General features: G+C 37.7%; 1 protein-coding gene across 1 annotated transcript; it reads left to right on the top strand.

The window, feature by feature from the left end:
• Positions 1-853: 853 nt before the first annotated feature.
• Positions 854-7,976, top strand: cldn15la (claudin 15-like a). The gene is made up of 5 exons (XM_056264780.1): positions 854-1,238; positions 2,361-2,525; positions 2,639-2,720; positions 6,331-6,444; positions 7,686-7,976. Exons 1-5 carry the CDS (start codon positions 1,022-1,024, stop codon positions 7,765-7,767), a joined length of 660 nt encoding a protein of 219 aa, XP_056120755.1. The 5' UTR covers positions 854-1,021; the 3' UTR covers positions 7,768-7,976.
• Positions 7,977-12,905: the final 4,929 nt, after the last annotated feature.

Genomic DNA, 12,905 nt, shown 5'->3' with positions numbered 1-12,905 from the left:
CCTTTGTATTGCTCATCAATATTACATAGAGAGAGAATATTACACCATTAATATTGTGTCCCAGCAAAACCATCCAGAAAGCAGTCCATGAAATGTGGATCAATGAGACAATATTTTCCAATATTTTCAATATTGTCTGAACTGATAGGGTAAGAATGTTTTTTGGTATGAAACAAAATCAGCATCCTACATAAGTACGCCCTGCCAACTTTTGTCATCAAGTAATGTAGAAGGGGATTATGCAGTGAGCTATCCCATCCATAGAGGGATTTTTTTTTCCAGTTCCCTCAGTCACTGGCAATGACATTTCAGTTTCTCTTTTGATCTATAACCACACTCACTATGCTCACAATAAGTATGCAATACAATACAATACCACTAGCACCAGTATTACATCGATATGAGATTTCTCTGAATTTCAAAAATATATATATTAAACACATATTGGTGTATGCTGTTAGTGCATCTTTCTATAGTTTTCCACTGAATCGGTGACTGAGTGTGTAAAGTTTAGTGTGTTATTATCTCTGCGATGGACTTTCCCGAGACGCAGGGATAGTCCCAGCATCCCCGCGATCATACATAGGACAATCAGTTAGGAAAATGGATGGATGGATAGATAATTTGGTGACTAAAAGAGCCAGTCACACTCCCAATCAGCCAGTAGGCTCTATTTTTATGCAATATTTATTGAATTAGTTTTAATATAATCACAGAAAGAGACTCCAATCATATGATAACTATATATGGTAATGGTGTGACCAGAGTAAATGTGTGTCTCACTATGAAACGATCACACCCATCATCAACAGCATCGTCATAAGCTGAGTGGGTTCTTGGGTGCGGCAATGGCTTTATGACCCTCCACAAAGGTTGAAGTCCTGCTGCTCAACGGAAGAAAAATTCAAACTTAGTTATCTGGAGTAGAGAAAGGTTCACAGGACTATTCCAGCACACTATTCTAGCCTATAATTTTTCTATCCATCTTCTATTTCTCTCACTTTGTGTGCGAAGTGTAAAGATGTCAACAGCATTAGAGGTGACTGGATTCTTCATGTGTTTGATCGGCTGGGTGATGACTGGCCTTGCTGTGGCTAATGACTACTGGAAGATATCTAGTGTACAAGGCACCGTAATCGTTTCAAACCGCCTCTATGAGAACCTATGGCATGCCTGCGGCGAGGACAGCACTGGAAAGGCCAACTGCCAAGACTTTCAATCCATGTTAGCCTTGCCAGGTAGGAACCAATTTAAAATGAAACCAGGTTATTAGGCTTGCTCTGTAATATCAGCACACCTTAAGAGTAATTCATTCCTATCATGAATATAAATGTATACAAGACTGTTTTAGAATCTTGCATTGGGTTTTTGAGGAACTATACTTGGACCAGGAACTTGGTGAAACTCTTTCTCCATGTTCAATCTCTGGCAGCCATTTTGTGTTGTAACAATATGGAGAACCGCCTAGGCCCACTTTTATCTCTTGATTTTTCTCTTTTATTTTTCAAGTATCACTGGCCTTTATTAAATGATAAACATATACACTAGTAATCGAAGAAACATAGCTTTTTGAGACTCCGAAACAATTGAAACAATTGCTTTGCAAAATGATTTAATCTTAAAAATAATGGTTCTGCGAAGAACATTGTATATCAATGGAACCATTCTAATCCACCAAAAGCTTCTTTACTGTGGAACATTTTTCTTTCGATTTTTAAAATGGTCTTCACTCTATAAAAAATTGTTATTTTAAGAACTGATCACTGAAAGGCTCTTTGTGGAACCAAAAATTGTTCTTCTATGAGATTGCTGCAAAAAACTCCTTTTGGAATCTTTATTTTCTAAGTGTTTTGAAGCACTAACACATCAAAACTATTTTTGTCATTAAAACAGAATCTATATTAATAAAACTGACCCAAGATCAGTTAAAACCATATTAGACACTGGTTCATGCATGTGATTACCAGTGCAATGCCCCTAGCGGCAGAACCACTGAAACTGTAAAACGTTTTGAAACAGTATGTTTTCTGTAGACAGGCCAGTTTGATGCGTGGTCTGTAGCACTGATTCGAAACAAAAGATTCAAAAAAGTTTAGAAGCTTCATGGTGCAGTGTTAATGAAAGCACCTATCACTACCATAGATCAATGATGCCAATCATAACAAAGACCACTATAATGATCAATGATAACCTTTTATATGCATAATTTTACCAAACACTTTACCAAATTTTAGATATGATGAAAGTCTGAACTATATTGTAACGGTAATCCTGCACACACCAAAGTTACAGTAGGCTAAACTCTAAACTCAAAAATCAAAGACTAAACTCTTTGTTTTTTTTGTCCTTCTTGTTTTCAGTTCATATTCAAGCATGTCGAGCATTAACGATCATCGCCCTGATCATGGGGCTGGTCGGTATAATTTTATCTACCATGGGGCTGAAGTGCATTAAATTTGGGTCAAAAACAGATGAGGCAAAAGGCAAGACAATGGTCATTGGCGGCATTATCTTCATCCTTGCAGGTAAACAGAAATACATTGTCCATAAACATGCAGTTTCTATTATTGTTTAGTTGTCTGCATGTTTCCACCTATTTAGCATCTATAATAATTGAGAAATATGTATATCTCCATAGGTGTTTGCACTGTGGTGGCTGTATCTTGGTACGCTGCACGGATTGTTGCAGAATTCAATGACCCGTTCTATGGAGGCGTCAAGTGAGAAGAATCACATTCACACACATTCTTAAATGCACACACATTTACTTATCTAAATGGGGACATTCCATAGACTTCTGTTTTCATATACAGCCAATTGCTATAACCTAACCCTAATCTACATTCTAACCAGTGCTTTAAGTGGCCCAAAAGAGTGCTCTATTATTATTATTATTATTTTTTTTTTTTTGATGATTCCCCTCCTCCCCTGAGGTAACAACAACTATATTGAAGGGGTTTTATATAAACAGCAGTCAACAGACGACCTTATAAAAAATAATAAATCCTTTTATTAGTTTGTAGTAGTGCTCTAGCTGGAAAGAGCTACTGAACATAAATAAAATGTGCAAAGGGTATTGAAAAAATACCCTTAGAAAGAGCTACTGTAGAAAGAGCTACTGAACATAAATAAAATGTACAAAATGTGGATATGAATCCAACTGGAAAAACTTGTGAAAAGATATATTTTGGTTAGTCAAATAGCAAATAACATATAGTGAAGCTCTATAGCCATCTAGTGGTTAAAGTGATTTTTATTTTATTTTAAAACTGCATTTTCAAAAAAGTGGCCAAAAATCTTACATTAAACCATGTAAAATTATCCATGTTATCTCCATGAATGAAAGTTAGAAATCTGGGTCTTTTATAAAGTGAATTTGACATAAAATGCTGTTTTTTTTGTAAAAAGCCTATTTAAATAAATATTTATTTATTTATAGAAATGTAAAATATATCATAAATCCTCCAAAAACTGCACAAATGTTGAGTAAAAACATTAATAAACAGAGTAAAATTACATTTGTAAAAAAAAACAAAAAAAAACTTTTATTCTGTTACAAAATTCAATGTTATTGTCTGGGGTATAGAGCATAACAGTCCCGCCCATAGCCCGAGAGAGTTTCGGTGCCGGAAGTAAATTTCCCATTCATTTCTCCCATTGACGTTTTGGAAAACCCGTATCTAAAGAGTTTTAGAGCATGTCTGAGGATAACCAGCTAAGGCTGAACTCATAAGCATACAACATATCATTTCGAGTGAAAAAACGAAGAGAAAATCCAAATAAAGTCAAAGGTACAACAAGACTGTGTACATATTTTCATTTACGAGCGAAGGAACTACTCATCCCATAAACCACCGCGCCTCACTGAAGTCGACTGAAGCCACAACCGCGAAAGAGCCTTTTGAGCGACTTCCAAATCTGATGACGGCCACGCGAACTTTTTCCTCTAGTGAATTTTATATAGTGAATGTGCCAATATTATGAAGCTGCAGACTCGGAGCCTGCATCTACAGTCCCCCGGCGAGAGTCCCGCATTCTCAGACCCCTCGTTTTTCGAACACAGCACCTCCTGCTGTTCGAAAGATCGTATAACACCCGCACACAGAGTACAGCGCACGCTTATCCAAATGTAATTAAAAACAATAGGATGCAATATTACGGTCTCCAAATAAATGATCCAATAAATATTTGCGTTCCCTGCTTAATGCATGCGCCAAAAACTCATTGCGATGGAAGGGATACAATTACAGATTGAACTATCTTCTGAAAAATAGTATGTGATATTATATTGCTACAATGTTTTTTTATATTTTTTTTTATTCAAATTCCAATTTTTCTTTCAGTTCAAGCTATAATGGCCTAATTAACATTACCATGCTAACATTACAAAATCTGTTTTTTGATATTTTGAATGCGAAGCAAAACAAATCAGAATAGACAAAACACCAATAATAAACAATTCTGTACTTTATTTAATGATCACCTAAACATCATCTTGCTGTAAAGAAAAAAGGAAGAAAAAACTGTGTCCGTGACTACTTTTCGTCTTCAATTGCATAAAAAAAACTAATTTATAAGTCGCTTTGCATAATCATAAAATGATATGTTGCTGGGTTCGGCAGGGGCGACTCCATCGATGTATGGTGTACCCTGGAATAGCCTACAACAGTATAGGCCCGATAGCACATGTCTTATGATGTTTAAAAAGAAAAAAAAAAAAAAAAAGAAAAAAGATGTTTGCAAATGTTACCTTCATGTTGCACTACTCTGTTGAAGTGTCCCTTGAGATGTTTTTGAACTTTGGACAACTTTGTGGGTTTAAAATATATGGGGGCTCAAAATGGGCAGTGAAAATCACTGCAGCATTTATGACATATCTACAAAAAGTCCAAGGTTAAAGGCTAAGGTTAGCTATCAAAATATTTTCGGGGGGAAGAGGGCGAAAAAACATACATTAACGGCTCTAATCTTGTTACAAACTATCTTTACAAATATTAAATGGACTATTCATATGCTGTATTGATGAGCTAAATTAGTTTTATTAAAAAATAAATCAAACGAGTAGGCTACTACGATTCGCTAAATAAAATTGAAGATAGCCTAGTCACGTTTTGGCTTAAGTTCTTCACATGTTCTTCACATGTTTATCCGATACAATTTGATTGGAGGCGCTGTCTCGAAAAACGAGGGGTCTGAGAATGCGGGACTCTGGGTGCAGGGGGACTGTAGATGCAGGTCTCCGAGTCTGCAGCTTCATACTACTCGAATGTGCAGGGAAACTCCTTTTCTGATTTAATGAAGCTTATATGTAAAACACATTGAGCATCTGGCTCGCTCATAGGCTGTACTGCGGCAACTGCACATCCAATGGCGCGGGCGCCTCTGACGTGCGACCAATGAGCTAGCCCTACGTCATTACACGATCTTCAGTCTTCACGGACCTTCGCGGGGTTTAACCAGACAGTTACACGGCACGCACTGTGATGCTCTATTTGTATTTTAACCGAGCAGCTAACACTGACAGCGGCAAAATCGACGCATGCACTTTTCACTTGTAAAACTCAAGGGCGTATGGGTAATGTAGTCTCTGCTCTCGGTGGGACGAATTAGGAGGCGTGCATTGTGAAGGGAGCTCTGAAAAGCGGCAGCGCAGCCAAAGGATTAAAACAGATGTGCAAATGAGCGTACCGGTACGCTAAAAGCACGTTCTGGGCGCACGAAGAGGTGGCGGTACGCTCAAGAGCTATATTTGGAAGTGGCGGTACTGAGTACCGGTGTGTACCGGTCCACTTAAAGCACTGATTCTAACCGTAAAACACTTACAGAAAACATTCTGCATTTCTACAATTGACCCTTTATGACCCTCTAAACCAGGGGTGTCCAATTCTGTTTCTGGAGGGCCACTGTAGTGCAGAGTTCAGCTCTAACCCCAATTTAACTCACCTGAACCAGCTAATCAATGTCTTACTTGGCATAGTAGAATCTTCTAGGCAGGTGTGTTGAGGCAAGTTGGAGGTAAACTCTGCAGGACAGTGGCCCTCCAGAACCAAGTTTGGACACCCCTGCTCTAGGGTAATGGTGTCAAATTCCGCTCCTGAAGGGCCACTGTCCTGCAGAGTTTAGCTCCAACCCTTATAAAACACATCTGACTCCCCAATAAATCATCAGACTACTCATTATATATCAAGTAGCTACATTGTGTTTTACAAATTAGGACATCCTCAAACGGAGTAGGCCTATTGTCAGGTTTAGCACACTTTCAGATACAAATTTGTTCCAGATATATCGTTAAGTAGCCACATACACCTAACTATCTGCCTTTGTTTTCAGATTTGAGCTGGGTACTGGTCTCTATATAGGTTGGGCTGGTGCAGGGCTGTGTATCCTGGGTGGTGCATTCCAGTGCAGTGCCTATAAAAGAGCCTCTCAAGCGAAAGACAAAGGGTAAATATCACACATAAGACAATCCTCTACATTGTGAAAAAATGTAACCAGAAAAATTTGTTAACTGGTTAAATTTAAGTTACCTACCATATACGGTGGAAAAACTGTAAATGGTTTAACATCACATTATCTGTAATTTTATTGCAAAATACTGTCAAATGTATGGGATTTTTTTGCAAGGAAAAATGTACTTGGTTACTGAAGTAACCTCGGTTCCCTGAGATAACTGGAACGGGTACTGCGTCGCTAGACGCAATGGGAAAACAATTTTTTTTTCTGATTCCTGAAGATTATAGAATAACGCCGTAAAACTGCACGAATCAATGGCTGAGCAGCGGAGCTGCACGAACCTATGGGGAGAAAAGCCTGCCATTCTGCCATAAGGAATCAGGTTAATTTGACTGAGTCGTGCAGCGTGAAAGCATGGCCAGTGACGCAGTACTCGTTCCAGTTATCTCAGGGAACTGAGGTTACGTTAGTAACTGAGTACGTTCCCTTTGGATACATTTTACTCATACTGCATCGCTAGACGCAATGGGAACCCAGTCCAATCGCGCTGTGCTTAGAACTACAAAACGACAATCATTCTGGGGCCCTGGCCCAGGGCGTATGAATAAGGGATTAAGGGTGCCAAGGTTAAGATATATATATATATATATATATATATATAATGTAAAGCCCAACAACATGGGACTCGCATGGAGAGTTCTAGCAGGTTGAGCTCACGTAGAGGTCAATGGCCTGCTTACACATATAGTACCTGTGCTTACAAGGTACATTCAGGTTATAATCTGGCCAATGTGGACGGCGCTGCACAAATGTCGCCAATAGACAATCCGCTGGACCATGCCAAGGATGAGGCCATGCCTCTGGTGGAGACTGGAGGGGAGGCGTGTTGGGGAAGGCTGGGCCATTTGTGGGCCAGTAATAGTCTATATAATAGTCTATTTAGAAAATGCCTATACATGAGTATTGATCGTGCTATGAACAGGCAGCTTACGATAAACCTGCCACCTGTATTATTGTGGTGGATAGTACATTGCAAGTTAAAAATGCAGATTTTAATAAAGTATAAAGTATAAGGTATAAAGTAGGTATATTAACATTATATCCCGTAATGAATTATACGTAATAAACAGGCATTCTGTAAAACTGGAAAAATTGTCATAGTATTTTTTATTCTTTATATTTCTAATGCTGTTTTTTGAACTTTTGATGATGTTTTTTTCTCTTTTTAACAGGGCATACTACCCAGGTGGAAAGCCAAAGACAATCTATACTCCCGCTCCATCTACTGCAGAGACGTCAAAAGCTTACGTTTGAGACACCAGGGTCACCCATATTAACAAGGCTGAACTTTTGTTACGTTGATGTTTGTTTTACTCAATTATGTTTTTGCTACTTTTTTTTTTTTTTTGGACAAAATCATGACAAATGTAAAGATCACTTAAATTATCATGAATGCTGAACTTCTGGAATAAAATATGTTCTCTGAATTAAGATAGGCTATCTAGATATTGGTAACACAATAAGGTTTGTTAGTGAACTTTAGTTAACATGTTAGTTACTACATTATTAGTTACTACATTAGTTAACATGAACTAATAATGAAATGCACGTATACAGCATTTGTTGATCTTTGTTAATGTTAATTTCAACATTTACTAATACTTTATTAAAATCGTGTTAACATTAGTTAATGCACTGCTAACTAACAATTAACAGCTGTTTTTTTATTAACTTATGTTAACAAAGATTAACAAATACAATGACAAATGCTCATGGTTAGTTCATGTTAGTTAAGACATTAACTAATTTTAACTAATAAACCTTATTGTAAAATGTTACCTAAATATTTTGCCATGGTGTTTAGACTTGTGTTTTTATGTATAGGGGAGACTGTGGAAAGCTTTTTACAGCAGAGAATATTTCTCATCGTAGGTTCATTTTTTAAATGTAATTTCTCTATGGGAACTTACATTACACATTGGCTACAGAAATGCTTTGTAACATTTACACTGTTATTACCCTAGGAAACAAACACACATGATCACATGATAGATAGCAGGGCATGTTGTCACATTGTATTTGGTATTTGGGACCGGCCATTAAATGGCCTTTCATAGGATTTTCTGCAAAGTTTAAATAAAAACAATAATGACTTCTACACAATAATCATAATGTATCCCACATGTGTTCATAAAAAATATGATAATGTTGTACATGTAATTAGGAGAATGTCAGATTTCACAAATTTATATAATACATATAAATTATGATTTATATTAAAACATTTAATAAAATATATAAAATCATATAGTTAATGAGAAATAGTCAAGTCAAGTCACCTTCATTTATATAGCGCTTTTAACAATATGGGCCGTTTCAAAGCAGCTTTACAGTGAAAATAGGAAATTAAAGTAACAGAGATTGTTTTGGCTTTACAGCAGCTCTAGAATAAAGTTATTGTCCAGCTAAAGTTAGTTTTGATTGATTCACTTCCGTCGCAACGATCATTAGTTATTAACTTAGGGGCCGCTTACACGACAACGTTCTAAAACCCTTAATGCGATCCGGCCGCTCATTTGCACAAAACAGTGCCTGGTGGCTCGAAAACGCAAACCCTGGAATAGGTTCCAAGGTACAAGCCTTGAAAAATGTATAATACAGAATTTTTTATCGCTTCCGCGTAGCCACGTGAACCGGAATTATCCTGACAACGTTTTATCTGTTCAGAGGTAAAGGGAGGGAGGCCTTCACAGGGGATGGTCTAGTTGACACTTCCTGACGGCGTTGTCATCGTGTCAAGGTGCAGGTCCTTCATCAGATCTGGATATGGCCTGGATCCGGTGGACTGCAGTAAACCTCGGGATAAACAGAGAGACTAATATTAGCGTTGACGCCATCCTTCTTAAGATGTAACAAGTACATCAAGATTTAATGGAAGTGTTCCCGGTTCCAGCTGACCTAATCTATGCAGCCTAACATTGAATTATAGAAGTCTATAATGTGTTATGTGTATGCAAGGTCAAAGAGATGTGTTTTTAGTCTAGATTTGAACTGACAGAGTCTGCTTCCTGGACAATGTTAGGAAGACTGTTCCAAAGTTTTGGTGCTAAATAGGAAAAGGATCTACCGCCAGCAGTCGATTTTGATATTCTAAGTATTATCAACTGGCCAGAATTTTGAGATCGCAATAGACGTGACGGACTATAATGCATTACGAGCTCGCTCAAGTACTGGGGAGCTAAACCATTTAGTGCTTTGTAAGTAATCAGCAATATTTAAAAATGTATACAATGTTTAATAGGGAGCCAATGTAATGTTGACAGAACTGGGATAATATGGTCATACTTCCTGGTTCTGGTAAGAACTCGAGCTGCTCCGTTTTGGACCAGCTGTAGTTTGTTTATTAAGCGTGCAGGGCAACCACCCAGTAGAGCATTACAATAATCTAGCCTTGATGTCATGAACTAACTGTTCCGCATTTGTCATTGAGAGCATATCACGTAATTTAGATATATTTTTAAGATGGAAAACTGCAGTTTTACAGATGCTAGACACATGACTTTCAAATGAAAGATTGGTATCAAAGAGCACACCCAGGTTCCTTACCGACGACGACGACTTTACAGAGCAGCCATCAAGTGTTATAAAGTATTCTAGGTTTGTATGTGAGGAAGTTTTTTTGTCCAATAATTAGGATCTCTGTTTTTTCAGAATTAAGTAGTAGGAAATTACTAGTCATCAGCTATGCATTCCGTTAATTTTGTGAATTGGTAAGTTTCGTCAGGGCGTGAGGAAATATCTCTTAATCTACTGTTACAAACTGATAACGGTCAGATAACTATGATTTAAACCATGCTAATGCAATTCCATTAATGCCAACATTCAAGTCTAATTAAAAGAATGTTGTGGTCAATAGTATCAAATGCAGCACTAAGATCGAGTAACACCAATAGGGAGATACAACCACGATCACTTGATAAGAGCAAATAATTTGTGACTCTAATGAGAACTGTCTCAGTACTATGGTACGGTCTAAATCCTGACTGAAAATCCTTGCAGATACCATTTCTTTCTAAAAAGGAACATAGTTGTGAAGATACTGCCTTTACTAGAATCTCTGACAGAAAAGGTAGATGCGAGATTGGCGTGTAATTGACTAATTCTGTAGGATCAAGTTGCGTTTTTTTTAACAAGCGGTTTAATCATAGCCAGCTTAAAAGTTTTTGGTACGTATCCTAATGACAAAGATGAATTAATGATATGAAGAAGAGCATCTATGACCGCTGGAAGCATCTCTTTAAATAGCTTAGATATTGCCTATTCTTATATCTGACCGTGGTGCAATACTGTATACACTTCTTATAGGGGATAGAGTGAATTCTAAGACTAGGCGTTGGAGATTTAACAATGCTCTCTTGAAAAACAGTGACTTGTGACAGTTATTTTACAGCTTAATTCTAATCTTGCTGACTTTATTCCTCGTAATAAGGATTCTGCTTCTAATCCATAATCCCTGTGGGAAGCAACTAAATGTTTTCTACGGGGCAATGCTATTTCCTTTTCATCGCGTCTCTATTCGGCTAGGAAAAAGACTATCTGATTTACAAACTCGGATCTCTCTAATAGAAAATCTGCATATTGTGAATTTAAAAAGAAACAGCTGACAGCACTGAAAAAAGAATATAACTCAGCTACGCAACATATTGCAGAATTTATAATTCATAGACCTAGAGTCAACTACTATTATTATAACGAGCGGTCAAGCAGACTTTTGGCTTTAAAAATGAAGGAAGGGGAGTCTTTGTCATCCATCATCAAGGCCTTTTGCAGCGCAAGCGCCGATCTGAACGGTGTCTAACATTCAAGATTCAAGATGTTTATTTGTCATATGCACACATTTACACCATGCAATGAAATTCTTAGGTTGCAAAAAGTTTCCCACAGAATAAAATGTACACAATATACACACAATATATTTAAAAGATGCAAGTGTAGAATTGCATTCGGCAGAGAGACATTAAAAGCATCATAAAAAGCATATACATTGAACAATGCAAACATTCACAGTGTAGTGCAAACAGTGAATAAGTCCTAGCAGGAAGTTGTGAATGGACTGAGTCATTCAACATCCTGATGGCGTGTGGATAAAAACTGTTTTTAAGTCTGGATGTTCTGGCTTTCATGCTCCTATAGCGTCTGCCAGAAGGTAACAATGTGAACAGTATATGCTGAGGGTGTGTAGTGTCTCTGATAATGTTATGTGCCCTCTTAGTTACCCGGGTTTTGTAAATATCCTGAAGTGATGGAAAAACTGTTCCACAGATGTATTGTGCAGTTTTAATCACACGCTTGAGAGCTTTCCTTTCCTGTACTGTGTAGTTTCCAAACCACACTGTGATGGAATTAGTCCGGATGCTCTCCTGTACATCTATAGAAATTACTAAGGAGTTTGGTCAGGGTTGCCAACTTTCTGAAATGGAAATAAGGAACGGGGGGGGGGGGGGGTGTATGTATGTGGTAGTGACATGCCCCCTGAGATTCATACATTTTATATCATATTATAATGCAACTTATTAGGCCTATATATTTATAGAATAGCAAAGTAGGCTTAATCAATATACAAGACTAAACCACACAGATATATAAAGGCTATCATGATCATTTTGCCAAAAATGAACCATGTATGTGTTAGATTATAATACGTTTTATTTTTAACTTAAACAAATACAACATATAACATTCGAAACTCATCGGCTTAGACTGCATTTCAAGAAAAATAAACACAACAGTTTTCTGTAGCCTTGTGCGAACTTATTCAATAGAATTAGACTTCTAGAATGTTCTTTCCGGTGCAAATTTTTTTTTTTTTTTTAAATGTTAGTAGTTTTTCTTATCATAGCCTACAAATGTCTTCGGAAACACATTTTACTAGATTTACTGAAGCCTGTAAAATGCATTTGCAGCTGCACAGCTTGCACATTGAGCGTCTGGCTCGCTCAGGCTGCGCTGCGGCAACTGCACATCCAATGGCGCAGGCGCCTCTGACGTACGACCAATGAGCCAACTCTACGTCATTACACGTCAGAGCCCGTCAAGGTGGCGCCAAGTCCCCGAATTTGCCATTATAGCAGCGGGTCTTCGTTCATTCATCATAGTCTGTCTGACTTATATATTAGAAGCTATGCGTCTGTCATGGATTTGCACTGAATTGATTCTCAAAAATACGGAACAAAGTGCGTTCCGTATCAGTTCAATACGGAACAAGCCTTTTATGTGTCAAATACGGAACGATTCCGTATTATACGGAACGGTTGGCAACCCTAAGTTTGGTGGACAGACCAAATTTCCTCAGCTTTCTTAGAAAGTACAGCCGTTGTTGAGACTTACTGACAATGTGCTGGGTGTTGTGAGACCAGGAGAGGTCCTCACTGATGTAGGTGCCAAGGAATTTA

Source organism: Rhinichthys klamathensis, unplaced genomic scaffold (assembly GCF_029890125.1).
Source record: "Rhinichthys klamathensis goyatoka isolate OS25496 unplaced genomic scaffold, OSU_Roscu_1.1 h1tg000011l_1, whole genome shotgun sequence".
Classification (NCBI taxonomy): Eukaryota; Metazoa; Chordata; class Actinopteri; order Cypriniformes; family Leuciscidae; genus Rhinichthys; species Rhinichthys klamathensis.
Note: the sequence above shows the minus strand (reverse complement) of the source record. Positions and strands in the feature narration are given on the sequence as shown.

What these genes read in the sequence shown, in the direction of transcription:
- cldn15la (XM_056264780.1), top strand. Translation starts at nt 1,022, where the DNA reads ATGTCAACAGCATTAGAGGTGACTGGATTCTTCATGTGTTTGATCGGC. An exon ending in ATCCATGTTAGCCTTGCCAG is followed by an intron (nt 1,239 to 2,360) that starts GTAGGAACCAAT and finishes TCTTGTTTTCAG; the next exon opens with TTCATATTCAAGCATGTCGA. An exon ending in CATTATCTTCATCCTTGCAG is followed by an intron (nt 2,526 to 2,638) that starts GTAAACAGAAAT and finishes ATATCTCCATAG; the next exon opens with GTGTTTGCACTGTGGTGGCT.